Source organism: Topomyia yanbarensis, chromosome 2 (genome assembly GCF_030247195.1).
Source record: "Topomyia yanbarensis strain Yona2022 chromosome 2, ASM3024719v1, whole genome shotgun sequence".
NCBI lineage: Eukaryota > Metazoa > Arthropoda > Insecta > Diptera > Culicidae > Topomyia > Topomyia yanbarensis.
Window position 1 is genome coordinate 4531640 of NC_080671.1, and position 26915 is coordinate 4558554.

The window sequence follows — 26915 nt, forward strand, 5'->3', positions numbered from 1 at the left end:
ATTTGACGCACGGTCCGGTGGCGCATGGCTGAAAAGATGTAAAGTGGATTTAAGAAAAGATTCGCAATATTTTATATTTAAAAAAATACGAAAAAAAATGTAAGGAAAACTCGAAGCGCTACAAAACCGGTCCTGGCTGTTTGTTGCTTGGTAGAAATCCGGCTGGAAAAACCGTTAATAACAGTAAGGCGAAAAATTCTACTAGAAACAGTTTTTCCATTTGAACCGGCAGGCTGGCAGAGTTCTGCCAGCCAGACACCCAGAAATTCTGCCAGAACTTTTATTTCGCTGCCAGCTAACTTGGGGGATTTCTGGCAGGCACATCCGAGCGAAATATGCTTGCTAAACATCGGTTTATCTCTAGCAAATCTAGCTAGACATTTGAGACATGTTCAACGAAATTTCCATCTGGGAGAAAATTTTGACGCAGGGATACTAGCTGATATACCATGTATATTTTTCAAATGTCTTAACATTCCATAAAAAAAATGTCTTTATTTGTCTTCACCGAGCAGGATTCTGAATCGGTTTTTGATTTAATGCCAGAATTCTGTCAAAAATCAGCCAGACATCCGAAAAAAATTGGATTTCAAAATGAACTTGTCTTCACTAGAGCACTCTAGTTAGAGTTAGAGTGTGACCATGAAGCCACAGAGAACAGACGTCCATCTTCAGCATTCAACTTGTGTAAAATCTCTAACAATTTCGAAGGTAGTTTGGATATCTAAACCAGGTGTGCTACTGTCGTCATGTTTTTTTGTGGCTGAGTGCGACAGAATCGACAGCGGTTATTCCTCTACCCAGTCAAACTAGTCCGGAACCGATTCGGACTTCCAGCATGAATTCCAGCTCAAATGCGTCAACCGATAGAGTCGGAATCGGTTGTTTTCTTTGAGCTAGATTCCATGCTGAATCCATCCAGAATTTCGAACCGGTTCCGGAATCGATTTGACGGATAGTTGGGATAGGTTGGTGTGGCGGCGCTAGTGTTTATCGTATATTAATTCAAATGTTTACACACGTATTTTAAATATTTTTGTTCGATCATGGATGTCTGTTCTCTGTGATGAAGCCATGACGTATCCAAACGAACATGAAATTTGACGTATTCACAATAGAAATACGTCAGATCTCTGCTCGTTTGGATACATCAAACTCGTCTTGGTAACACTCTAACTCCCGGTCAAACCATTCGGAATCCTGAATGGAGTCAGTATGGATTCCAAATCAAATGCAACAACCGATTCTGAGTCGGCATCGGTTGTTGCATTCCATAATGACTCCATTCAGAAATCCGAACCGGTTCCGGAATGAGTTTAACTGGGCTAGAGTGCTCTAGCCCAGTTAAGCTCAGCCGGAAATGAAGCAAAATTCTGGTTGGTTCCAGTCCGTATTCCGGATCAAGTGACACAACCGATTCTAGTTAGAATCGGCTGTCACTGGAGCCGGAATACGAACTGGAACCAGCCAGAATTCCAGTTCATTTCTGGCTGAACTTTACTGGGAGTCTTCACACCTTTTCAAATAACTTCATAATGAAGACATCCCAGTTAAGTTCAGCCTGGAAATGAACTGCAATTCTGGCTGGTTCCAGTTTGTATACCGGCTCCAGTGACACAATAATTAGATTCGATTGTGTCACTGGAGCCGGAAAACAAGCTGGAACCAGCCAAAATTACAGTTCATTTCCGGCTAAGCTTTAATGGGATGTCTTTACATCTGGCATCGCTGGATACCACACGGAAAATAAACAACCCATAGAATAAGTTCTTTTAACTTAAATTTAGGTAGTTTTGAGCTAAAACAAGAGAAGACAACTATTAAGCGATTTCTGGAGCCAGCGTGGAGGCAATTTGACTTCTTCGAATTTGACTTGTGGGATACTGTTTTCGTTATCACAGAGCTCATTTCGCAGTATTGCCATCATGATCAGTGCAAGTTGCCTAATCAAATAATTTGAATTTGTCACTAATGTATCGTGAAAATTCAATTCATTAAATAACGTTGAATATTTGAATAAAGACTCGACATATCAATCCATTAAAGATTATTTTACTAACCAACTCAAAACATCATTCAACATAATACAGATAAGCTTCGGTCACATACAATGCATCGATTCGTTAAATTAATGTTATTGATGTGCAATAATAAGTTATTTGTTCTTCTCCTGTGACTTTCAATGGATACACATAATATGAATGGGATTGCAATCAACGTGTAATGTTGTAATGTTTTTAATAATTTTTATCAGATTTCTTGGTTCAGTATACCTTTACACAATTTACCTAATTTTACCTTATTCCACGATACCCCCAGATTGAGTCAAAGAACTCAATTTGAGGTAATTTTTCGTATCCGCGCAGGTTTATTTTTCGAATGTCATATCACAAAAAATGTCTTCATTTGTCTTCAACAGCCAGGATTTTGAATCGGTTATTGATTATGAGCTAGAATTCTACCACAAACCAGACATCCGAAAAATCTTCAAAATGAAAAACATGTCTTCATAACATTTCAAATGTTCTCAAAATGAAGACGTCTTCACATCTGGCATCGCTGCTTTCTATCGACCATTATTACCCAGTTAAGCTAAGCCGGAAATGGCTGGTTCCAGTTCGTATTGACCATTGTATGAAATGCCCTAGCTTCACAAATTTGACAAGTGCTGGTCCTTTTGTTTACAGTTTGGACTTAACAATTTTGGATTCCATTATAATAAGCTTAGTGATAACAATTAATCAGCCCGGGGACAACTTGACAGCTCCCATATATTGAGCTCCTAAGCGAATTTTGTGGTGATTTGATGATGTCATGGCGGCTCTAATGGAACAAAATTTAAAAAAGGCGCATCCCATCTATTATTTTTTATATCTGTAAAAAATGAAGAATTTAAGCATTTCTATCACCAAATTTATTTCGCTCTTCAAATTAGAAACTGTCCATACCTTAACAGAAACATAGATTTCATTTTGGATCTACAAAATCCAAGAAAAATAAATCGATTTTCAGGAATACAAGAAAATTTCAAAATCGAGCCACTTCCACTTATATTGAAATTTCCGAAAATCTTCGGGATCGAACCAACATGAAATCCTCCGATAGACGCCGTTCAATTAGTTTTCTGTCGGGCTGGAACTGAGTAATATGCGAAATGAATTCTGAAGGGATCAGTAACAAAACCATCGCAAAATCTTTTGGAAAGAATTATTGCAAATGTCGAACAAAACTCTGGCAAGAGTCGAACATAATTGTATATTCCTGCAGTATTCTTGCTAAAACCGGGCACTACCGGTTTGCTGCCAGAATTCTGGTAAAAGCGCACAAATTCTATCCAAAACCAATTTTGCTAACTGTGTAGAAAATCCTACATATTTCGTTTATATTCCCAAACGAAATTCTAGAATTCTTGACGTTCTTAATTAATTTGAAATAAGATGTCATATGTTCACGAATTGTTAGGCTTGGTGATTTACTTTCATTGGCCAAAATGATTTTCATTCATATTTCTTGGGCAAAAAGCACAAATGATTTACCGATTACACACATCACACAACAATAAAACAAAAAAAAACAACGACTTCCACTTAAATTTATAATAAGATTTATGTACCTTGCTGACAGTTTCCAGTACAGACACTTTATATAACAGACTAGCGGAGAGAAAAACAGAAAAACTAGCAACCATGGATGTAAACTGGCATCACGGAAGCTCCCATAAGCTTTGCATGGGCTTCCTCTTGCACTCCCCCTACAAAAACCCTCATGCTCGTTTGGCTGCACTTTTTGACAGTCCGTTTGGCTGCAATTTTTGACACTTCGCTAGTCTGTGTATAAAGTGTCTGTAGTTTCCAGTTAGGGATAAATTTATTCTCAAATAATTGTTTTCTTTATCCACATTTTGGAATACGCTTTTTCTAAATGTTGTTCTTGCTGCATTGACGGCGTTCATAACACACGTAACGAAACACGCTTTTCTCTTGAAACAATTTCGTTTCGTTGTTCGTGGTACTCGTACGGAGAAGGCATACTAGCGCCACCATCAAATTAGTGGTACATATATGAAACAAGCACTATCTGTCAAGTTGTCCCCGGGCTGCAATTAATTAACTAATTAATTATATTTCAAATGCTTCCCAATGTATCATTTTGAGAATATGAATAATCTCTAAGTTCAAAATGTAATCAACAGGACCACACCCTGTCACATTTAATGCATGACGTCACTGTGCAGTGACTAATTTCGGCTCCGGTGACATAACCGATTCTAACTAGAATCGATTGTCTCACTAGAGCCGAAATACTAACTGGAACCAGCCGGAATTTCGGCTGAACTTTACTGGATGATCTTCACATATATTGCTCACTTCCCACAATTTGGACTCAGCACTTTCAAAGTACGAGTGATCAAATTGCTATTGAAAACTACGAGCTGTCAAAACACATGTATTTTAAGTGATAGAGATGGTACTTTCATAGACCGACCAGTCGAACTAATCAGAATTTAATAGATAAATAGTAAGTGCGTACCCTACAGGTTTCTTATCAGAATTCTTATCAGAATTGTAAATCTAATAAGCTACCCGTTAAAGCAGGCGTCCCTCATGGATCAAGCGTCGCACCAATGCTATAAAATATTTTTACCTCTGATCACAGAGAACAGACATCCATGATCGAACAAAAATATTTAAAAAAACGTGTGTAAACATTTGAATTAATATACTAAAAACACTAGCGCCGCCACACCAACCTATCCCAACTATCCGTCAAATCTATTCCGGAACCGGTTCGAAATCCTGGATGGATTCTGCATGGAATCTAGCTCAAAGAAAACAACCGATTCCGACTCTATCGGTTGACGCATTTGAGCTGGAATTCATGCTGGAAGTCCGAATCGGTTCCGGACTAGTTTGACTGGGTAGAGGAATAACCGCTGTCAATTCTGTCGCACTCAGCCACAAAAAAACATGACGACAGTAGCGCACCTGGTTTAGATATCCAAACTACCTTCGAAACCGTTAGAGATTTTACACAAGTTGAATGCTGAAGATGGACGTCTGTTCTCTGTGCTATAAGGGAAACAAGAGCGTGCAATTCCTTAATCCTGAACAATATTGTAGAGAAAAAAAAAGTACAAGTCTTGTTAGTCTAAGCACAGAGAACAGACATCAATGATCGAACAAAAATATTTAAGAAACGTGTGTAAACATTTGAATTAATATACGATAAACACTAGCGCCGCCACACCAACCTATCCCAACTATCCGTCAAATCCATTCCGGAACCGGTTCGAAATCCTGAATGGATTCAGTATGGAACTAGGGGCAGATCACTCTAAGAATGTATAACAAATTTGCATCAAATTAGAAAAAATGCATTTAATTTCCATTTTTGCATCAGCTTGGCACTTCCTCGCAGAAAAGTTTGTTTAACAAATCAGGAATCAGAATATATTGGCTCAAATGGCACGTTCCCCGTACATAGTCGGGGATTTGTGCCTTGCCGTGTGTTTTCATCATTTCCTGAGTGGAAGGAAAGGACAAGGAGGAGTGGGGAAGTAGAATTGGAAGGGTGGGAAAAATAACAGCACAAAACAAAAATAAACAACAGGTAAGTTAAACTCACAAGTAGTTCAACTTGCCTGCGAATAATCCTAAAGCTCTTTACCACATTGGATAAGAAACTTTAGTATGTCTCTGAGTTTCAGTCGACCAAACATGGTTTCGTCTATATAAGGACGGCTGAAGACTCGAAATCGCAATTGCGCTAGCGCTGGACAGTTGCATATCAGATGATATGAGGTTCCGTAGTCGGATTCACAAAGATCACATGAAAAAGACTCAGCGCGCTGAATAGTTGCCATGTGATAATTGAGTTTGCAGTGGCCGGTTAAAGCCCTGGTCAGCATGCCGCAGTGGAGCTTCGAAAAATGTAAGAGATTTTTCGAAACCACTGGGCATGGTTGTTCTAGAAACGCCTTTGTTTGGCGACACGTTTGTAGATTTCTCCAATAATTGCGGTGCTCGGACAAAGCCCAGGACCGTATTTTTTCCCTTATCCAACTTGTCGAAATTGGCAGGGCGGGCTCAGGACCAACGAAGTCAATCGCTGAACCTGCCCTGGCCAATTCGTCAGCCCATTCATTTCCAGTAATACCGCAATGTCCGGGCACCCAGACAAGGTAGATAGTGTTGACAATGCTTAGTTCTTCGATTTGGGTTCGGCACGCGATCACTAGCTTGGACCGGGATTTGTCTGAGCTAAGGGCCTTGATTGCAGCCTGACTATCGGAGCAGAAGTTTATAACTCTGCCGGACAAACTCAGTTGAAGGGCCGATTGCACCCCGCACATAATCGCAAAGATTTCTGCTTGGAATACAGTACAATATCTACCTAGTGAGTGAGATTGTTCCAATCTCATTTCACGACAGTAGACACCAGCACCAGCACGTCCCTCCATCAGAGAACCGTCAGTGTAACAGACTACTTGCGTTTGTTGTTGTCTTTCCATAAAGCCAGACAACCACTCCTCTCGAGAGGGAATCTTCACATGGAATGTCCTGTAAGGAAAACTACAAGTGAGTGTAATATCGCTGGGAGCAAGAATATCTTCACCCCATGTAACCATTTGTGACCACAATCGTATATGACTGGTAGCAAGATCAACATGATTACTGTTCCAAAGCCCAGTAACCTGCAGTCTGTATGCACATGATAGTGCTTCTTGTTTTAAGTGTATGTGTAATGGTTTGATATTTAGAAGTGCCTCAAGAGCAGCAGTCGGAGTCGTGGTGAAAGCACCAGTCAACGCCATGAGCGCCATTCTTTGCAGATGGTTTAGCTTTGACTGGACTGTCACCACCTCTCCCCTCTGCCACCACACAAGGCATCCGTATGACAGTATTGGACGTACAATTGCCGTGTAAATCCAATAGATGTATTTAGGTTTGAGACCCCAGGTCTTTCCAAAAGTTCGTCTGCACTGCCCGAAGGCCATGCACGCTTTCTTGACTCTGAACTCAATGTGAGCAGACCAATTCAGTTTGGAATCCAATATGACTCCAACGTATTTGACTTGATCCGCACACAGTAGCTCAGAATCAAAGAACTGCAAGGGACGAACCCCGGTTGTTATTCGCTTCTTCGTGAAAAGAACCATTGAAGTTTTGCTTGGGTTAACTGATAGTTTAACTTGTCGACACCACTGTTCGACAGCTCTTAATGCCTGTTGCATCAAGTCAAAGATTGTTCCGATGCAAAATCCAGTAATTAGTATTTGGTAATCGTCAGCAAACCCGTAGGTTGGAAATCCAAGCTCATTGAGTTTCTTCAACAAGCCGTCAGCTACTAAGTTCCATAACAAAGGTGACAGAACGCCGCCCTGAGGACAACCGCAAATACTCAACTTCCGTATCTCAGCCTGTCGCAGTGACGAGCAAAGCATGCGGTTACTAAGCATTGCGTTTATCCAACCTGAGATACATGCAGGTATCCCATGACCGCGCGTCGCTTCCAGAATAGACTGGAAGGACACATTGTCAAAAGCACCCTCAATATCTAGGAATACACCCAAGCTAGATTGCTTGAGCGAGAAGGCTTTCTCAATGTTGTAAACAACATCGTGAAGCAGAGTGATCGTGGATTTCCCACACTGATATGCATGTTGCATTTTGTGCAGTGGATATTCAACTAAACTAACGTTCCTGATGTGATGATCGATTATCCGTTCCAAAGCTTTCAGAAGAAAAGAACTTAAGCTGATTGGCCTAAAACTCTTGGCTTCTTCATAGCTTGAGCGCCCCCCTTTGGGAATAAATCTAACAGTTATTTCTCGCCATGCTTTCGGGATATACCCGGTAGCAAGACTGGAAAGCAAAATCTTTTTCAAGACATGTTTAAGAATATCAAATCCCTTTTGCAGTAGCACGGGAAGTATCCCATCTTTTCCGGGTGATTTGTATGGAGCAAAGCTGTCAACTGCCCACTTGACCGATTCAGTGGAAACCAATGTGCGTGCTAACGCCCACGAGTCCGAATCACCAGAATGAGATCTGTGAACGTTGATCAACTCCGGATCGATACAGCCTGGAAAGTGTGTGTCGAAGAGACAATTAAGAACATCTTTTTCGTCCGTCACATAAACACCATCTCTGGTTTTCAAGGAGTTCATCTGAAAATCATTCGATTTGGAGAGAATTTTATTTAATCTGCTAGCCTCGTTCAGACTAGAGACATTAGTGCATAGGCTTTGCCAGCCAGCCCGTTCTGCAGATCTAAGACATTTCTTATATGCACTACGAGCTGACCTGAAAGCCCTGGAGTCATCACGCTGACGCCGATTCCAAGCTCTTCTCATAACTTTCTTCATTCTTTCAAGCTCAGCCCTCCACCAAGGGGTTCCCCTAGTCGATTTAACAGTACGAAGTGGACAAGCTTCTTCGTAGGATGCTAAGATGAATGAGTTTGTCGTATCCACGACGTCATCTAAGTCGTCTAGTTGACTAATTGTTGGAAAATATCCATGAAATTTAGTCGCCAAGTTTTCCAAAAAGAGGTCCCAGTTTGTAGATTTAGGATTACGATAGGTCACCACATTGAAGGTGACATGAAAATGCTCGAAAAATATATATTTATGATCGGATAGAGACGGTTCAGTTTCATTTGGAACCTGCCAATTTCCCAGTTCATGCAAAATTCTATCAGAGCAAAGTGTTATGTCTAACACCTCCTCCCTCCCAGACCTCGCAAAAGTTGGTCGGTTTCCCACATTCAGAATATGGAGATTTGTACTACTTATGTACTCCATCAGTTCAGAGCCTCTCAGATTGATGTCTGAGCTGCCCCAAATGATGTGATGAGCATTCGCATCACTGCCGATAATGAGCGGAAGCCCATTTCTGCTACAATATGATACAACGCTTTTGAAATCATCAGAAGGAGATGATTCGTTATGCGGTAGGTATGCTGAACAATATATATATTTTTTGTCTACGTTTTCGACAGTCAATGTAACTGTGACAACACAGATATCGCGAGTTGTGAGCTCCGATATGAGACACGCGTCAATAGCCTTATTTGCAAGAATGCAAGCACGAGGCATTTCACGTGGGTTAGTCATGCCTGTCTTGTTGTAAGCAATGAAGGCAGTGTTAAGTAACTTTCCAAAATAGAAGTTTCCTTTATGGAAATACGGTTCTTGAACCAATGCTATGGAAGCTTTACCTTCCTGCATGAGTCGAGATAAATTCATAGTTGCTGTACGTTTATGTTGGAGATTGACTTGTGCTATTCTAACCATTTTTGATTAGAGAACTGTACATTTCATCTCCAACACAAATTGCACAACAACTAGAGGACACCAAGCGAGTTGGGATGTTAACGCATTTAGCGAGCCATATCAGGTTTAAATGGGACATGATCATTTGATTCCCACGATTTGCGAAGAAAATAATGGTCCACTGTGTCAGAGATTCGCATAACACAGCAAGGGCAAAACCCAAAATGCTCCGTGCGCGACTGGCATATTTTAGACCCTCCAATCATTAAGTCCTCGGCACGGAACTACACCTTGACTTAGGGTCTCCTACTTTCAGTCGCCTCCTACGACATGGCAGCAGGACTCCAGTGGCTCAATTCTAGGCCGGATACCACACGGCCTCTGGGCAGGTTCATCTGTACACATCGAAATTTGATAATCGAAACTCAACAAAACTTCACCGAAGTACCATCAGCCGAGAGTCTCTGCAAACCCCCAGCCAACAAAAATTCGGCAAAATTAAGTGGATCATCGGTGAAAAAAATCGGTGTGTAGAGTGAACGTTCCGCTGCGTAATGCAGCATACTGGGGAGTTCGCCCGACTTTTCCCAGGCTCCGTTCGCCATTGAGAATGTTTTAAACCCCCTCAACAATTTTACCCATAGCACGGGTCGCATGACACTATGGAATTGGGGTTCCCTGTTTGGTAGATTTTTACCACTGAAACAGGTAGTCCGTAGTGTTATTCTTAGCCGGTTGAAACAACCACTACCGACACTACACGGCTTATCTAGGCTGTTCGGTGAAAGAAGCTGACATTGAAGAACAGCTTCCATATTTAGATGGGCGAACAGCCGCAGAAGGAAGGAAGGAAGGAAGGATAACGGGAGGAGAGGGATTTGGGCTAAGCGCTTATTTAAAGGCGGCGCTGACTCGCCTTGTCAGGGCTGCTTTAGGGCATGTGGTATTTAGGCCTAGGACGTATAGGGCCCACTACCTCGTCCTACCACACCCGCAGTCAGCCCCCGCTGCTGGTTCGGGTCGCGAATCACAACTAGTTGCTATCGCGATTAAGCATTATCCACCACCTATGACCCGCCCGGTTGCTTGCAGCTCAGCTTCCCACGTAGCGTTCCTCCACCACCACGGGGCCCGGGTCCAAGTTGAATGCTGAAGATGGACGTCTGTTCTCTGTGCTATAAGGGAAACAAGAGCGTGCAATTCCTTAATCCTGAACAATATTGTAGAGAAAAAAAAAGTACAAGTCTTGTTAGTCTAAGCACAGAGAACAGACATCAATGATCGAACAAAAATATTTAAGAAACGTGTGTAAACATTTGAATTAATATACGATAAACACTAGCGCCGCCACACCAACCTATCCCAACTATCCGTCAAATCCATTCCGGAACCGGTTCGAAATCCTGAATGGATTCAGTATGGAACTAGGGGCAGATCACTCTAAGAATGTATAACAAATTTGCATCAAATTAGAAAAAATGCATTTAATTTCCATTTTTGCATCAGCTTGGCACTTCCTCGCAGAAAAGTTTGTTTAACAAACGTCCTACGCTGATCCACTTTGTTCGACGTTTTGTTAAATGTAGGGCTAGTTTTTCTGTAGGATTTTGACGTCTTACACGCAACGCAAACCACATTGCAGGCAACGCAAAATACATTATGAATTTCTATTTTGATGTAAATAAATGCATTTAATTTCGCTGATTTTTAAAAATGCATCTCAAGTGATCTGCCCCTAGGTATGGAATCTTGCTCAAAGAAAACAACCGATTCCGAATCTATCGGTTGATGCATTTGAACTGGAATTCATGCTGGAAGTTCGAACCGGTTCCGGGCTAGTTTGACTGGGTATAGGAATAACCGCTGTCAATTCTGTAGAACTCAGCCACAAAAAAATGACTACAGTAACGCACCTGGTTTGGATATCCCAACTAACTTCGAAACCATTAGAGATTTTACACAAGTTGAATGCTAAAGATGGACGTCTGTTCTCTGTGGTCTGATACACTTACAGTACATTTTTATTTTTATTTCTCTAAATCAGTGATTCTCAACCTGGGCTCCTGAGGAAGTTTTTGCTGGGGGTCCGCGAAGAAAAATATATTTTCCGAGTGCATATTGAAATTTCAGGTCTTGTTTCCTAATAAACTGATAATATCATGTTGATAGCATACAAAATCGATATTTATCTGTGGGGGTTCGCTGTAACCGAGGATGATTTCTAATGGGTCTGTGGTACGAAAAAGGTTGAGAACCGCTGCCATAAATCTATCCTACAGTAGATCAAATTTAAATACTTGTGACAATGCGAGCACAAATGAGATACTAATACCATATATGTTCGCGAGCAGTTCAGTCATAGAATTGGGTCATTTAAAAAACAATAAAATTCCGATTTTATTATATAAACCGATAGAGCTCATCATTCTAAATATAACAATATATATGTTCAACCTTTGAAACTCCAGAATGATTTTTAATTGATTTTCTAAAAAAAATGTAAACACGCCCCTGTTTGACACTATTCGTCTTCCTTTACAGTGAATTTGGCCATATGAGCTTGCATTTTTGACAGTTATCCCAGCAAAAGAATAAGGATCAATTGAAGGTGTGGTCGTGAAAATTCAATTTTATAAAATAATTTTTATTTGTTATTTTGCCTACAAAAAAAACAAAATAAAGTTCGATTACGTTACTTTTACGTCAGTTGCATCGGAAAAAATCAAAAATAGCATATGCCTTAATGACCCAATTGATTAAAAACTGATAAGATTAGCCACCATAACCGACGAAACTGAAATAACGTAAATGCAACGAAGATAGCAAAACTAACGAAACTCAAACGACGAAATTGTGAGCGTGATACTAATAACATCGCTATTTTATTTTTTCTCTTTTGAATGTTTTGATCGCGAATTTGTCTGAATAATCGGTGTAAAAATCAGTATGGTTTTTAAATAACATTTAAAACAAAACCGTGAGAATGCGTCATCGCCGTTTTCTCTATTTGGGTCAAATTCGAGTTTTGCTGTTTTCAAAAATCATGCTTGAAATTTCTTCAAAATGAAGACGTCTCCCAGTCAAAAAGGGCAAGTTGCTGGCTAACGGAGGGCTATTTGCCAACTCGGATGCGCTAATTGTCCTTCAATTTGCCAGCAAATTGCTGGCAATTAGGGGGCTATTTCAAATGCAATATTTGGGCGATCTGCCGCCGTCATTTTTTAGCCGCTCTACCCGCCCTTAAATCGCACAGGGAATGCGCCATTTAATCGCCCTTAATTACCTAATATGAAAATAACAAATAATACTTATTTTCGGATTCATTATCTACTCACATACGCTTTACCAGTATACTATGTAATCACCACCAAATTATAGGAAGAATCAATGGTGAAATTGGTATTGCACTCCAAAACGTACCACAATCTGACGTTCATTAAGACTCTAGGTCAGAGATCTTGTTCCACTATACTTACACACGATTCCACAATTCCCCACATTCGTTGGCTAAATGAAGTACACTAGACAAACAAAATACAAGCGAGAACACGCTAATTGTTAAAAAAAAAACAATTTTAAGCTTAAGCCAAACATGAGGTGCCATGTTTGAAAAACGCAAAAAACAACCAAGTCCATCTCAGCCGCCAGAAAATTTGTCTAAGTGTAGAAATTGCCTTTAAATCGCATTCGAAAATTGCATTTGTCCCCACTGAGACGTCCAAAAAATTGTTTCAAAATCGTTCAACACGGGTCCAATAATGGACGTTCGTTGAACGGTTTTTTGGACGTTGTCCAAATTGGTCCAACGAGCGTCCTTCATTGGACGATTTTGAAACCAACCGTTCTTAGAGGGTCCCTAGGGGCAATTAGCACAGACGAGTTGAGTCAAACGTCAAACTGTTTCCCGGTCAGCGTGGTAAGCAGAAAGTTAGCAAAAGTTGAGCAAAACGTAATTGATGCTGGCAGAGTTTCTTCGAGCATTTTGCGCGATTTGTGCGGGAATTCTGGTAACGAATTCGCTCAAATGCAATAACCGTTTCTGACAGAAGCGATTAAATTAACCGATGCTGCTCACTTTTATCCAGAATCCAGCCAGGAATGTACAGCTAAGATCTTTGTACGCTTCCTGCCACATCTTTGTCAGATGTTTTGCTCGATTCATGCTAAATTCTACCAGGTAGGAATTGCCAGGATCTTTGTACAGTTTATGTCCGAGTTATGCCAGGGTTCCTGTCAAAATTTGCCAGAAAACGCGAGCGAAACCGAGTTCGCCCTAGCTCCAAGGATCCCAGATTAACAGACATATCTGTATTTTTCAGACTCCTACAGACGTAATCAGACATCTACACTTTTAAAAAAAGTAATAGTGTTTAACAAAATTATACTAGAATAATTTGATTCGAATACGAGTGATTCCTTCACAATAGTTTACTAATTTCAAGCCACTTTTGAAGTAATAACCTAGTGTAAATAGGATTTACACAACCATCTATAGACTACAGATATTTTAATTATTCTTCTACAGACATTTCACAAAAACATGTGGCATCGCTGCCTAGCTCAACTAAACCGACAATCGAGGTGTATACAGGTGTACACATTTTTTTCTATGTGTGCATCAGCTGTCACTTTTTTCGGGAAAACAAGAAGAAATGAAGAAGAAAACAGAAGCACGTGGTCCCATACTTCATTCTGATTGGTTAGTGATGTAAACATTTCCATACTAAATTTGCAAAAGGGCGAATAAGATTTGTAAACAAACTTTTATTTTGATGGTTTCTCTTAATTTACTATAATTTTAAGACAGAAAACAATTGAAATTACTTCTACGAAGGGTAAAAATTTACATCACCGCATATTTTTCATGAAATTCCACTCTGCTGCAGACTAATGAGCGAAACAAGTTTGTTTACAAAAAACACTTTCGCCATTTTGACGAATTAATATTGATTTGCTCTTTTGCGATCCCGGACGCCATACTTATTTTTACAACGTGCTTACAAGCTTCGTTTAGATTGGTCGGTTTGTTGATTATGTTCTTCGCGGTCCTGAGCGGCCATAATTAATTTCACTAGCAACAAACCAATACACTCAAACATGACGAATGTGAACACCTATACTATAATGCATCTCGACCGACAATATACGCGCAGGGTTGCCACTATTTTTCAAAGAATATCTGGCAGATCAACTAAATATGTCTGGCAAAATCTGTCACTGAATAGCGACCTCAAAGTCATGAAAATTTTTCAATCGATTTTTGATAAATTTTGGAAAATATGCCCCAAATTTCCAAAATGTGTGTGCAAGCACTTCTTTAATTTAAAAATCTGGCAGAATGAGAAGCTTGTCTTTTTGTCTGGAAGCTGCAAAAAACTCTGGCTGTGCCAGATAAATCTGGCATAATGGCATCCCTGTATACGCGCAGAAATCTGACACAATGTCGTATATACAGATCTGGCGAAGATGGCACTTTGGTATTCGTAAGATGAATTCTCGACAAACATATGATTACGGCTTAAAAGCCAACTGTCAAAATTCACTTTCAATGGAAATTCCGGACAAACCGTAACTCGCAAATCACAGATGTTGGCAGTAGATTAAAGAGAAAAGTTTTCTTTGTCGTTAACTGCTATGTAAAATATTCGGCCAGTAACGATTTGTCGGGAATTTCCTTTCAAAGAGAATTTTGACAGTTGGCTTTTACGCCGTAATCATATGTTTGTCGAGAATTTTACATGAGTGGTGTGAGTGATCGCAGTATAAAGTGACTTGCTTTCGTCATAGCGGTCGTTCCGCTCCCATTGAATAGTGTGACCGCTACGACGTCGACCCGTTGTGCTTCTGGATTGTTTACATATTTTTGGTAGCCAACACTAGCAAACCGTGTGTTCTGCCACACCTATATATACCTCATTGAATCTGACAGGGCTGTCAAACCAAGACTGCCCAGTTAAACTCATTCCGGAATCGGTTCGGATTTCTGAATGGAGTCTTTATGGATTCCAAATCAAATGCAACAACCGATTCCGACTCAGAATCGGTTGTTGCATTTGATTTGGAATCCATACTGACTCCATTCAGGATTCCGATTCAAATTCCGAATGGTTTGACCGGGTGACAGAAATCTAGCAGAGCGGTCTCTGCCAGAAAATTTGGTTACTGCCCGGTCAAACCACTCGGAATTTGATTCGGAATCCTGAATGGAGTCAGTATGGATTCCATATCAAATGCAACAACCGATTCTGAGTCGGAATCGGTTGTTGCATTTGATTTGGAATCCATACTGACTCCATTCAGAAATCCGAACCGGTTCCGGAATGAGTTGAACTGGGTGGGAGCATTCTGAATCGGTTATTGATTTTGAGCCAGAGATGCCTGCCATAAACCTGTCCGAATTCCGAAAAAAATCGTCTTCATGTTGCAAAAAATGTTTTCACAACACTGCAACTCAGTACAGTTCAGCCGGAAATGAGCCGCAATTCCGGCTGGTTCCAGTTAGTAGTCCGGCTCTAGTGATACAACCGAATCTAACTAGAATCGGTTGCGTCACTGGAGCCGGAATACTGACTGTAGCCAACCGGAATTCCGGCTCAATTCCGGCTGAACTTTACTGGGAAATATCCTCATACCTGGCATCGCTGTCGGTTCTAGTAACTTTTTTTCATTAATTTTTGGGTTGCCGTGTTTGAGTGTGTAACGCAAGGAAAAAAGTTGGCTTTGTTCCGGTGAAAGTACAGTGTTGGTTTTGGTTCCGTTCTATATGTTTATTTTTATTTAATTTTGATTGTTCGACGACTACGGAAAAAATAGAGTTCTGGCTTGTTTGAAAATAAATCAAGGTATGTATAAGGATTATATAAAACGTCCGTATTTGAAGCAGTACTATTCAGTATGCGACAAGATTCGTAACTGGTACAGTCGCCAACAGATTGTTTATGTAGTTTCTATGCAGAGTTTATCACGGAAAATGTTCAAACTATGCTGTATATTAATTATGCTTTGACCTGATTCTCTGTTGTAGTAGCAGGTTATCACGATCAATAAAATTACAAACTAAAAATATGGTCCAACTGCCTGTTCATAACTAGGCTGACGAAGCGTAATCGTTCACCACACTCAGGTAGATGGCTCGCATAGTGTACGGATTTTTTCGGCAGAGTTGGTCAGTTTATTCATAGCTAATGGTAGTAACTATTTGCGTTTTTTAAAAATGCACTATGTACGGATGGTTTTTCCATATTACCTGCCCAGTAAATCTAGCCAGGAAATGAGCTGGAATTCTGGTTGGTTCAAGTTAGTATTCCGGACTCCGGTTACGGGTACACACTCGGTTCTAATTAGAAACGGTTGTGTCACTGGAGCCGGAATACTAGCTAGAGCCTAATTTCGGCTGAACTTGACTGGGTAACAGAGCAATACCGAAGGCTACATATCAAGAAGATTCACATCCCTTCACTGCCCATGACAGCATAAGAGTCCCATGTTGAAAAACAGCAAGCCGAGAAAAACGCTGTTCAAGATTGTCCCATCCATTGAGCCAAATGGATGGGACAACCATGTTTTGGTATTTTGTATTTGTTTATTAACAATATTACGGTAACCTGTCGACATATGCTTTAACTCAGGTCAAGGAAGCAACATTTTAGATTGTACATGTAGGTTATTGTTTACTGGGTTGAAACTGGGTATTTTTTTATATTTTCTGAACAAACCCGGTTATCTTATTTGTGCAGTGCGATTCAGTGGTGATACAGAATACAATCCAACGGATAACTCATTTTCGACAAAAATCCACATGGGACTCTTATGCGTTTATGGGCAGTTCATATTAGAGATGGGCGAAACAGTTCACTTCGAAGAACCATTCTCGACTGAACAGTTCTGTAAAAAGAACTAGTTCAGATGAACCGTTCTTCCGTTCAGCTGATATTTTACTTGTATCTAGCGAATGTCTCTCAAAACATTCGATTCTTGGAGAGGAACCAAACAGATGGTGCCCAAACTATTATACCCCTGTATGCTTAACAAGTTCATCAAGGGTAGCGATTTCTTCATGGTGTATAACTAGAGAAATAGAGAATGTGATGAGTCGTTCTTCGCCGGTTCCATTCTCGGAGAGCACAGAGAGCGGTTTGTGGGACGGCAAGTCGGTTCAGTTTCATTCGTTCACCTAAAAATCGGTCCGAGAAATTCGCCAAACGGCTTTGGGTCAGGTTCAGTTCATTCGCTTTGAAGAGAATTGTGAACTACCGTTCTTTTAAAAAGAACTTCCGTTCGCTCATTCTCTTCGAAGAACCAGTTCACTTGAACCGTTCGCGAACGAATGGCCCATCTTTAGTTCATATCCTCCATAAAATTAAGAAACGACAGACTTGATAGCGCCTCTATTGTACGAAGCTAGGAAGCTCATTGTAAAAGTAAATATCTAGCCTACTATTGTGTAGATATGTTGATATATGGTGATCACGTAATACACACATTTCTATGCTTATTTTGATTTGCAAAGGAACACGCTTATTTTGTTTTTGGATCCTAGTTAAGATAAATACGTTTGAAACTGACATTTTGTAGTGGATGATTTGAAACTAACAATAATACATTAAACATTTCTTACTATCTTTCATTGACATAGTTTTAATAACAGAAAGGGGCGACTGCAAACATTCACGTTCCGATCTACAGAACCCAAAGACAAACAGATAGTAAAGTTTCTCTGTCGTTGGAAAAATCGTGTTTTAAAATCATTTTTGCGCTATGAAACTCACCACGATTCTCGACAAACATATGATTACGGCTTAAAAGCCTACTGTCAAAATCCTCTTTGAAAGGAAATTCCGGACAAACCGTTACTTGCCAATCACAGGTGCTAGTAGTAAACAAAAGAAAAAAGTTTTCTCTTTCATTAACTGATATGAACTGTAATGTCCTTTCAAAGATAATTTTGACAGTTGGCTTTTAAGCCGTAATCATATGTTTGTCGAGAATTGTAGTTAGTTAAGTTAAGGTGGTTAAGGGCCGATTTCTTCCTTAAGCCAGGTTTAAACGTACTGGTGAACCTGGTTTAAAAGTTAAACGATAGTGAAGAAATCGGCCCTAAGAACTAAAACATTACTGGTTGATGAGTCGAGCGCGTGGTTCTACCCAACAATATTTGTGACGATCTCCGTACATCTGTTTGTCTGTGCAAGAAGTTCTGGGCAGAATTATTCGGCTGGAATGAGCAAAGTTAAATATTCAGCACAAAATTGCATACTGCCGCATCACAATATATCATATTTTGAGGTTTGCGCGCGGAAGCGAAATGGACAGGTGAAAGTGCACGTTCGTGTTTCCGGCGACGAGTCTGGTGGTGTGAACGAAGACGGAGGAGGCAGTTGGCTGAATGGCAACAATTACCGGTGTGAGGCCGTAATGCACGATTCCTGTGACGGTTTCATGCTGCCACTGACTGTTGTTTCGAAACATAACAATGTGCAAAAAAGGGTACAAAATGCTATGAATGGCAATAGTCCTTCGTGTCCTGGTACCTTGTGGTGTGCTATCTGTGGGTTAGTTTTTTTGTCTCCTAATCGCAGGTAGGTAATTAATTCTCGACACGCGAAAAACTGAAAAAGACGAGTTTTGTAGGGATGGAGCAATAATGAAGTGTTAGGAAAGAAACAATAATTTTTACCTTTCTTATATTTATCTATGTGATTCTAGAATCTGCTTACCGGGAATAAAAGTGCTGCAATCGGTGCTCCTTTAACCATTCACGCAGTATTAGCTTCTGTTGCAGGCTGAGGGCGGCTCGCTGTAAGCGCTGCTCATCCCCAGGAGGTAGCTCAGGTAGTCGATCCGGATCACCGCAACTTGATAGGGTTGAAATTCCTGAAAAAAGAATAGGAAGGAAAGTGTCAGAGGTCAGAGGATTTTTGCTTGGAGTAGCACAGTCCCAGTTAAACTCATTCCGGAACCGGTTCGGATTTCTGAATGGAGTCATTATGGATTCCAAATCAAATGCAACAACCGATTCCGACTCAGAATCGTTTGTTGCATTTGATTTGGAATCCATAATGACTCCATTCAGGATTCCGAATCAAATTCCGAATGGTTTGACCGGGGTGGTGCCGTAAATAATAGCAAAGTTTATGACAATTTTGCGTTATTACCGAGGAGTGATTGTAGAAATGAACATAGGTTTGTCTAGCTATTCGTTTTTGGGAACGGAAATCAAAAGATTAATACTGTAACTAGTTGGTAATGAGTTTGGTCGATACGAACAATTATTCTTATTGTACACTCTTATAATATGTAGACTGGATTTGAGTATTCTTCAACTAATTATCACTTCAAAGTTTCTCATCGCGAGAAAAACACTCATCTTCCAATTAGTTCACACGAGAAACAAGTGCTGTTTTTTCCGCGCATTAAACTTAGTAGGCATCGTATAAAACATTGTTTCTGAGCTATTTGAATGTTGTAGATTGAGTTAGGGTAGGTTCGTTGAAATGTTTAAGAAGTTTATGTTACAAAAAAACCAGCTCAAAAATTACGGTTTCGAGAAAAACGCGGTTACAGGGTCCGACATTCGAAGTTTAACCAATTTAAAATTCGGTTTGGATATTGCTAATCAGTATTGTGCCATGATTACCATACGAAGCGCTGCTGAACGGCGATTGGGTACTATACTGCCGTGATACGCATAACAATCCCACATGCATAGGAAACCCATAACAAATGGGACTGTTATGCGGATCACGGCAGTATACTAGTATACTGAGTATACTACTGAAAGGCAATAAATAAAGCGTTGGCGCGTTTGAAATAGCAACCGATCAGTAATAAACCTATCCGGTCATTCATTTCAGATACGGATTTTCTAACACTCCATAACCGCAGTTTTTTTACCCTCCAGTCGAATGGAAATGTTGACAGCGATTGGAAACATTCATGTACCGGCTCTACAGATGGGGAAGCATTGTTAGCATAAAAAAATTAAAACGTTCATAATACCAAATCATGTTTCCTTGTATGGAACAATAGGTTCTCTCAAGTGGGTGACAACACTTGATCACCGTGGCATGAATCTTCCGAATTTGCAGCCCACAAATCGAATAATAGATTTCCGTCTTCGATGGGTATTTAGTTTACAAATAACTTAGTACATTATTCCACTAGTTGCGAAGTAGTTGCGAAGCTTTAGTATATGTTGTTAATATCAGCTGCAATCGCAAACTTTTTTAATTATATCTTACACGCACAAAGTGCAGCTGATTAAATGTGCATTGGTTTGTTAATATAGTAGGCCCTCCCCAAGGTTTAGGGGTTTGACGGTATTGCAAACATCATAAAGCATATTGCGTGCATCAGTCCTACAGAACCTCTGACAGACAATTGCTTTATGATGGTTATTGCATTATGCCTCGATAGTGGTGCATCGAGGAGACCGAAAGGGCTTATGCGCCTTTTTTTATATTATGTTTCTTCATACTCTGCACCTGCGCATATCAACGCTAAACCACTGGTCTATGCGCGGTGGCGTGGCCGACTGGCGGATCGACGTGGACTGACTTTTGCTGTGTGCCGTGTTTGCAAATATTGTTCTATTGGTAGTATTCGTGGACGGGGATCACAAAGGGAGTCATTGTGTGTCCATTTATCGGTCGACTTCGTCATCGTGCATATACTAATTAAATTTAAATTTAATAAAGTAGAATAAGTAGAAACCTATTACAGTAAGATTCCGTTTTTGGCACGTTCCGTTTTTGGCACACTCCGATTTTGGCAAAAAATGGGTTCCGTTTTTGGCAACATTTTTGTTGGTCATAACAAGTCTTTTAGAAATGTGCAAAAGATATTTTTTTGTATCAATTTATATCACATTTGACTTCATTTCCAAACATGGGAGTCATATTAACCCTCAAAGGCGCAAATAATTTTTTTTAATATTGTGAAAATTGTCTCGTAGCTTCAATACATTACTGTGATAATTTTGAGATGTTTTTCGCAATGTTGTTTTAAAACAGTGTTATGTATTTAAGAGTTACCTATATTTTACACTATACGTGTTTTATTTAATCATTACAATAAGTGTAGAGATGCATTATTTATGTAGGGGAATGTGTTCGGTTGTCGGAACACTTTTGTTTTTGGCTCACAACATTACTCCAATTAAACAATATATGGGAATAAGCATACCAATAGAAAGCTAGGGGCCTTAGCTAATAACTTATCGAAGAATTTAATTTTATTTGTCAAAAGTTAAAAGTTATTAACAATTTAGTAAAATGATAACTGTTTACCATTTTGAAAAATGTGGTCGTTTGTCGCCACCCTAAAAAATTATCTGGTCGTGACAATCTGGTATATACGGAGCTACTCCCTAGCGTCAGAGTTAAAAATATTCAATATTTTGACAACTGACTGATAAACGTTTCTAGACTAGACACAGCAGTGATTTAAATAAGATTACCTTATAAATCACTTGATAAATTTATTCTCAGTTCGAAATATTATATTTGAATTCGACAACAAGAAAATATTTGCATATATTTTAGTTTACTCAAAAATTCTCTAGCGAAGTAGGAACTATTTAACTTGAATTATATTTTTTTCCTCATTTCATTTGTCTGGAAAAGGCCCACCTTGCCCCACTTTTTTCTCTTCGTGGTTATAAAGTTAAAGGTTTTTACTAGTCACAAACAAAATTCCAGCTGCTGCCATCTGCCCCTTCGTGGGTTGTTACAAATTTTGTGGAACATATTTTTTTTTTAATATTGTTGATGAAAACAACCTTAAAATGTCATGATAACATTTATCACTCTTTTAAGCATTTTTATTATTGTATATTTTCGATGATTTAGGAATAAAGCATTTATTTCTAGATATATTTTTCATAAACAAATGTTAAAATTCATTTTTTCTAGCATTTTTTTAAATGTCATGTAGCGCCATCTACATAGGTTGTAAAGTATAAATGTCTTCAGTACATGTGTTAGAAATATCAAAACAAACAACTTTGTCGAAGAAAGTTTTTTGATAGAACACCTCTATCAAAAGATAGAACTGATCTAGATCAGTTTCTACTTATCTAGATTAAAACCAAAGTTGTCAAAATAATGATCATTTCCATCTAAGATGCTTTGCTAAAGACACTAATCCTCCAGGATATATACCCAGGGCGGTAGAGGTTTTGAGCGTCGAAAGCTTTCGCCACTGTACGACGTCTGAATTTGATAAAATCTGTATATATAAAAGTCAATGTTTGTATGTATATGATTTATGGACTCCCAAACGGCTTAACCGATTGCCGTCAAAATTAATACATAGTAGGCATTTGCTATGGAGCGTGTTTTTGTGCTATTGATTGGGGATTATCTGCCCGCCAAATGGCGCTTCGGAACAAATTGTGTTTTTCTCCTATTTCGCTGAAAGCAACGCGCGATGGGTATTACCTAGTCATGAATAAAATTGAATTTGCATATTTTTTCTTTCATCTCATTTCATTTCACATATGATTAAACATCTTTGAAACCTTTTTGAAGTTGTAAATTGAAAATTCAAACTTTAAAAATAAGGTTCCATTTTTGGACGGTTCCGAAACGCGGTCTCAAACTTTAACCCACCACTGACATGACCTGGAACTCAAGTGATATGGGGAAATGGACTACCATCTGTACCATACATTAAATTAAGCATCAGATTCACGTTCCGCGCGCGATCAAACAAGAATACACGCTACATCATTATAAAATCAAAATTATACACTCGAAGTCACATACACGCGACAAACACGTTAATATACAAATGCTTGAGCCCTTCGCGACCATCCCCGGCACCTACACCCGCGATCTCGTAAACATGATAACATCCCGGTGATAAAGTGAATGTCTCAGCTCCTATAAATTTTCAAACGCGGTCTCAAGCGTGAACCTAAAAAACTCCCGCACTCGCACGATCATGAATCGGTCACTTCCTGTTGTTTCTATCCTTGATATCAGCAGACTAGGTCCATGCCTTCAATTAGATCAATTTAAAAAAGAAAGCTCTCATATCCACTGGACACCACGTTACATGGCGACATGACCGAGGACTCTACCGATATGGGTAGCTTACTCCCTGTCAGAATGTGAATTGTACACCAAAAACTAACTATCAGAATGAAGGTCCGCTTGACCATCCAAGAACGCACGCGTATATAGGAAATGCCACACGGTTACAAAATCCAATCTTGTACACGCGAAGTCACATGAACGCGAGCACACGTGACAAACACGTTAACATACGAACGCTTAAGCCTTTCGCGATTATCAACGCACACCTACGCTCGCGATCGGGCAAATTTAATAACACCCCGGTAATAAGGAGAACGTTTTAGCACTCAGGAAGTTCCAAACGCTGTCTCAAACACGAACCTACAAACGCTTTCGCGCGCTCATGGAGCGGTCACGTCCGGAAACCATTACTCTCTGTCCTAATAACTTAGGTTCATACATTCAGTAGGACCAATAAAAAATAAAGCTCATATCTAGATAACACCCATCTAGTGACCTGCTCTGAAGTTATCAGACTTCTCCCCTCATGCGTTGATTATGGTTAATTAGTGAGCACAGAATTTTGACTACTTTGTGATCCACAGTTAGCAACAATCGCGCGAGTGAACGAATTTTCCCATGCTTGGTAACTTGAATTTGGCAGACCATTCGCGAGAGATTGGATTCATTTGGTGAGGGACTTCCCTGATAGAATTTTACAATAGCATTTACCCTACAAACAATCATAAAACAATAAATATTATTGTTATTACTGTTTCAACATTGTTCGATGCCAAGTTCTCACAGTAGATTTACAATAAAATATCATGTAACAATAAATTTCACTGTTCAGCAAAAAACTGATACAGCGCATTCACATTAAATTTTACTGTTTTCGAGAAAAAAATGTATGGAGAAAAATTGATTTTTTAAATGTTAAGATACATAACCACCCCCCCCCCCCCCCCCCTATTTTATCTATTTTACATTGAAATTTACTGTAAAAACGTTAAAGTTTATTGTTTTTGTATTGTAGCATAACACTAAAACTTACTGTAAATTATTGTAAAATTACTGTACTGTCACAGTGAAAATCATGGTTTTGTTACTGTACATTTCTATTCGGGTTGTCTTCAAGATAGATATTTTTGAAATCACATTTTAACAACCTGCAATAATACCTTGAATAAGAAATATAATCAAGAAAACATCCAGAATTGTTGGAATGAAATGATTAGTAGTTGTTAATATTGGTTTTACTGTATTTATGAATAGGCGGTTATTTCGTTTCATAACTAAAAACAAAAGGAGATTAGGAGCAGAATAGAAGTGGATTTAATACCAAATTGGCGTAGTTTGGAATACGTCACGTCGCGTCACGTTCACCCGACTAACCTCAGAAAAGATAAACGAGAAATAATCACTTGATTAGAAATGTCTCATAGAATGTCTAATTACGAACATACTAATGCGTGCACGAATGCACAGTTTAATCGAATCTTTATCTCTAGTTCCTCAGAAAAATATGTTTCAAAATTGTCCAACGAGTATCCTCTGTTGGTTGACATCCAACAAAACCTATAACACCAACAAGTGTCGGACTAACATTTTCCTTCCCTTTCGTTATGATCGGGCGGGTATTGATCGGGTAACTTCTTGAGACTACCAGAACTTGTACGTTGAGGACTACTTTTCTACTTCTAAATATTATCGACTACTGAAAATGTGCAATTTAAATTGGTACCGATCAATATCGAAATCTCAACAAGTGGTGGTAACCGAATTAAACGAAACGATTCGAAACATTGTATGGTTGTCATAAAATGTAATCAACATGTGGAATTATTACCCGTTCAGCATTAGTAAGACCGGTAGGAAATAAGTTAAATTGCTATGTTTATTAGCTATAACCAGAATGCACAAATCATAACTAACTAGAAACGAAAGCCATTAGTATGCTAAAAAAATATTTTCCTTTTTTTCTAGTTTTCGCTGGACTCGACCTCATTTAAATAATTGTGTATTGTTTTTTATTACGCTCGCATTAATTGCAAATACGAGAGCTCACGTAATCTGTCTAATAGGTTGTGTGTGGCGCACGGCCCGTAAAGGGCGGTCATTTTTCATTCATAGCATGTTTTCTTAATGGGTGTGTTTTGTTCAATTTCACGCGCCAAGTGGAAACAGTACAAGTTGTTAATAGCATTCCTTTTGGACAATTAATGGGTCACGAACGGGCAAAGAAAGAATTCGTATGGGGAGAAAGTTACAATCGAATTTTATACCCCAAAATACCTCATAAGCACTATAGGAAAAAAGTCTTTCTTTAAAATTTAAGTTCAATCAGACATGATTAATGGGTCGCTCAAAACGGCCAAGGTTTGAAAAATTTCACCTGTAAAAAGCATCACCAACGTCTTTGTAGGGTTCAACAAAAATTTCATGACAACTTCACCTGAAATGCCTCGTGAATGTAAATTTGCGAATAGTTCTATTGACGGAAGTCTTATATCCGATTTACTCGCGATATTTGTGCTGTCACAGTCAATATGACTATTGAAGACATGTAATGAATCATTGCCTTTTGATAATTTAAATATGAATTTGAGAGGCACCTAATTGATGGAATCCTTCAGCAGCACGAATCTCTATATAATCAATGCAGAAAATCGTCCGGCACTCGATGATCTGACAGGGAAGAGGTGTTAGATTTAGCCCTTTGCTCCGGCACACAGTGGGACGGAATCAAAAAAAGCCGGACATTGATATTTGCGACGAAACTGTTGGTTATGGCACTTTGATGTCTTCGGAAAGTTTTCTTCATTTTTTAAGTAGTTTAATATAATGTTGGAAAATTTTTATTTAAGAGGGTATATACGCAGATAAAAAAAATAACTTTGCAAGTTGTTGCCAAAATTGATAGTCAAGTATGAAAAGTTTGTAGACGAAATGATTTTATGAAACTTTGTTGAAGTATCGAAATGGCTATCTGTTAAGCGAAAAAAGTTATTGGATGAAATTGAAGTACATGTCGGAATACCCCCTTAAAAAGTGTTTTTTCATTGTAACTTTTTTATTTGATTTTTTACAGTTTCTCGATGTTCTAGAAAGTTGTTGATGCTTTCAAAACACACCTTTTTGCGAAATAGACCAACTCGCTATCTCTTCGTTTTTAGGGTGTATGTCTGTTTTTTTGGTTTTTCTGGGCTAACTTTAAGGGGCTATGGTTTGTAGAGTAGCAGGTAGTAGCAGCTAAATTTATTTTTTTGATGTTCAGCAAGAAATACCCTATTAATACATATATAATTCATAGCGGGATCTTATAGGATCCTTAGAATAATGCGGGGTAAAATATACTAGCGTTTCAATAAATTATTGGTATTATGAAGCTTGAAAAATAAACTATTATGCGAAATTAATAAACATTTGAAATATTATAGTTCATCCCATATATTCCGACATTCAAAGTTAATTTTTTTGTTATTAACATGCTCATAAGTCATCAGTGTCCTGCCAATTATCTTCTTCGTCATTGGATGAACAAAGTATTTCGTTGCTTAAAATACTCGGTTATATTATTACCTTGTTCATCCAATGACGAAGAAGATAATTGGCAGGAC

The 26915-nt window shown here is 39.1% G+C and overlaps 1 protein-coding gene across 2 annotated transcripts in view; it reads right to left on the reverse strand.

Moving 5' to 3' along the window:
- The window catches only part of LOC131682420 (apoptosis-resistant E3 ubiquitin protein ligase 1), a 246792-nt gene that overhangs the window by 32530 nt on the left and 187347 nt on the right, over positions 1 to 26915 (reverse strand). For both annotated transcript variants that reach the window (XM_058963869.1, XM_058963868.1), the window contains exon 2: positions 18994 to 19150. In XM_058963869.1, coding sequence (XP_058819852.1) covers positions 18994 to 19150 — 157 coding nt within the window. The remainder of the gene's footprint in view (positions 1 to 18993; positions 19151 to 26915) is intronic.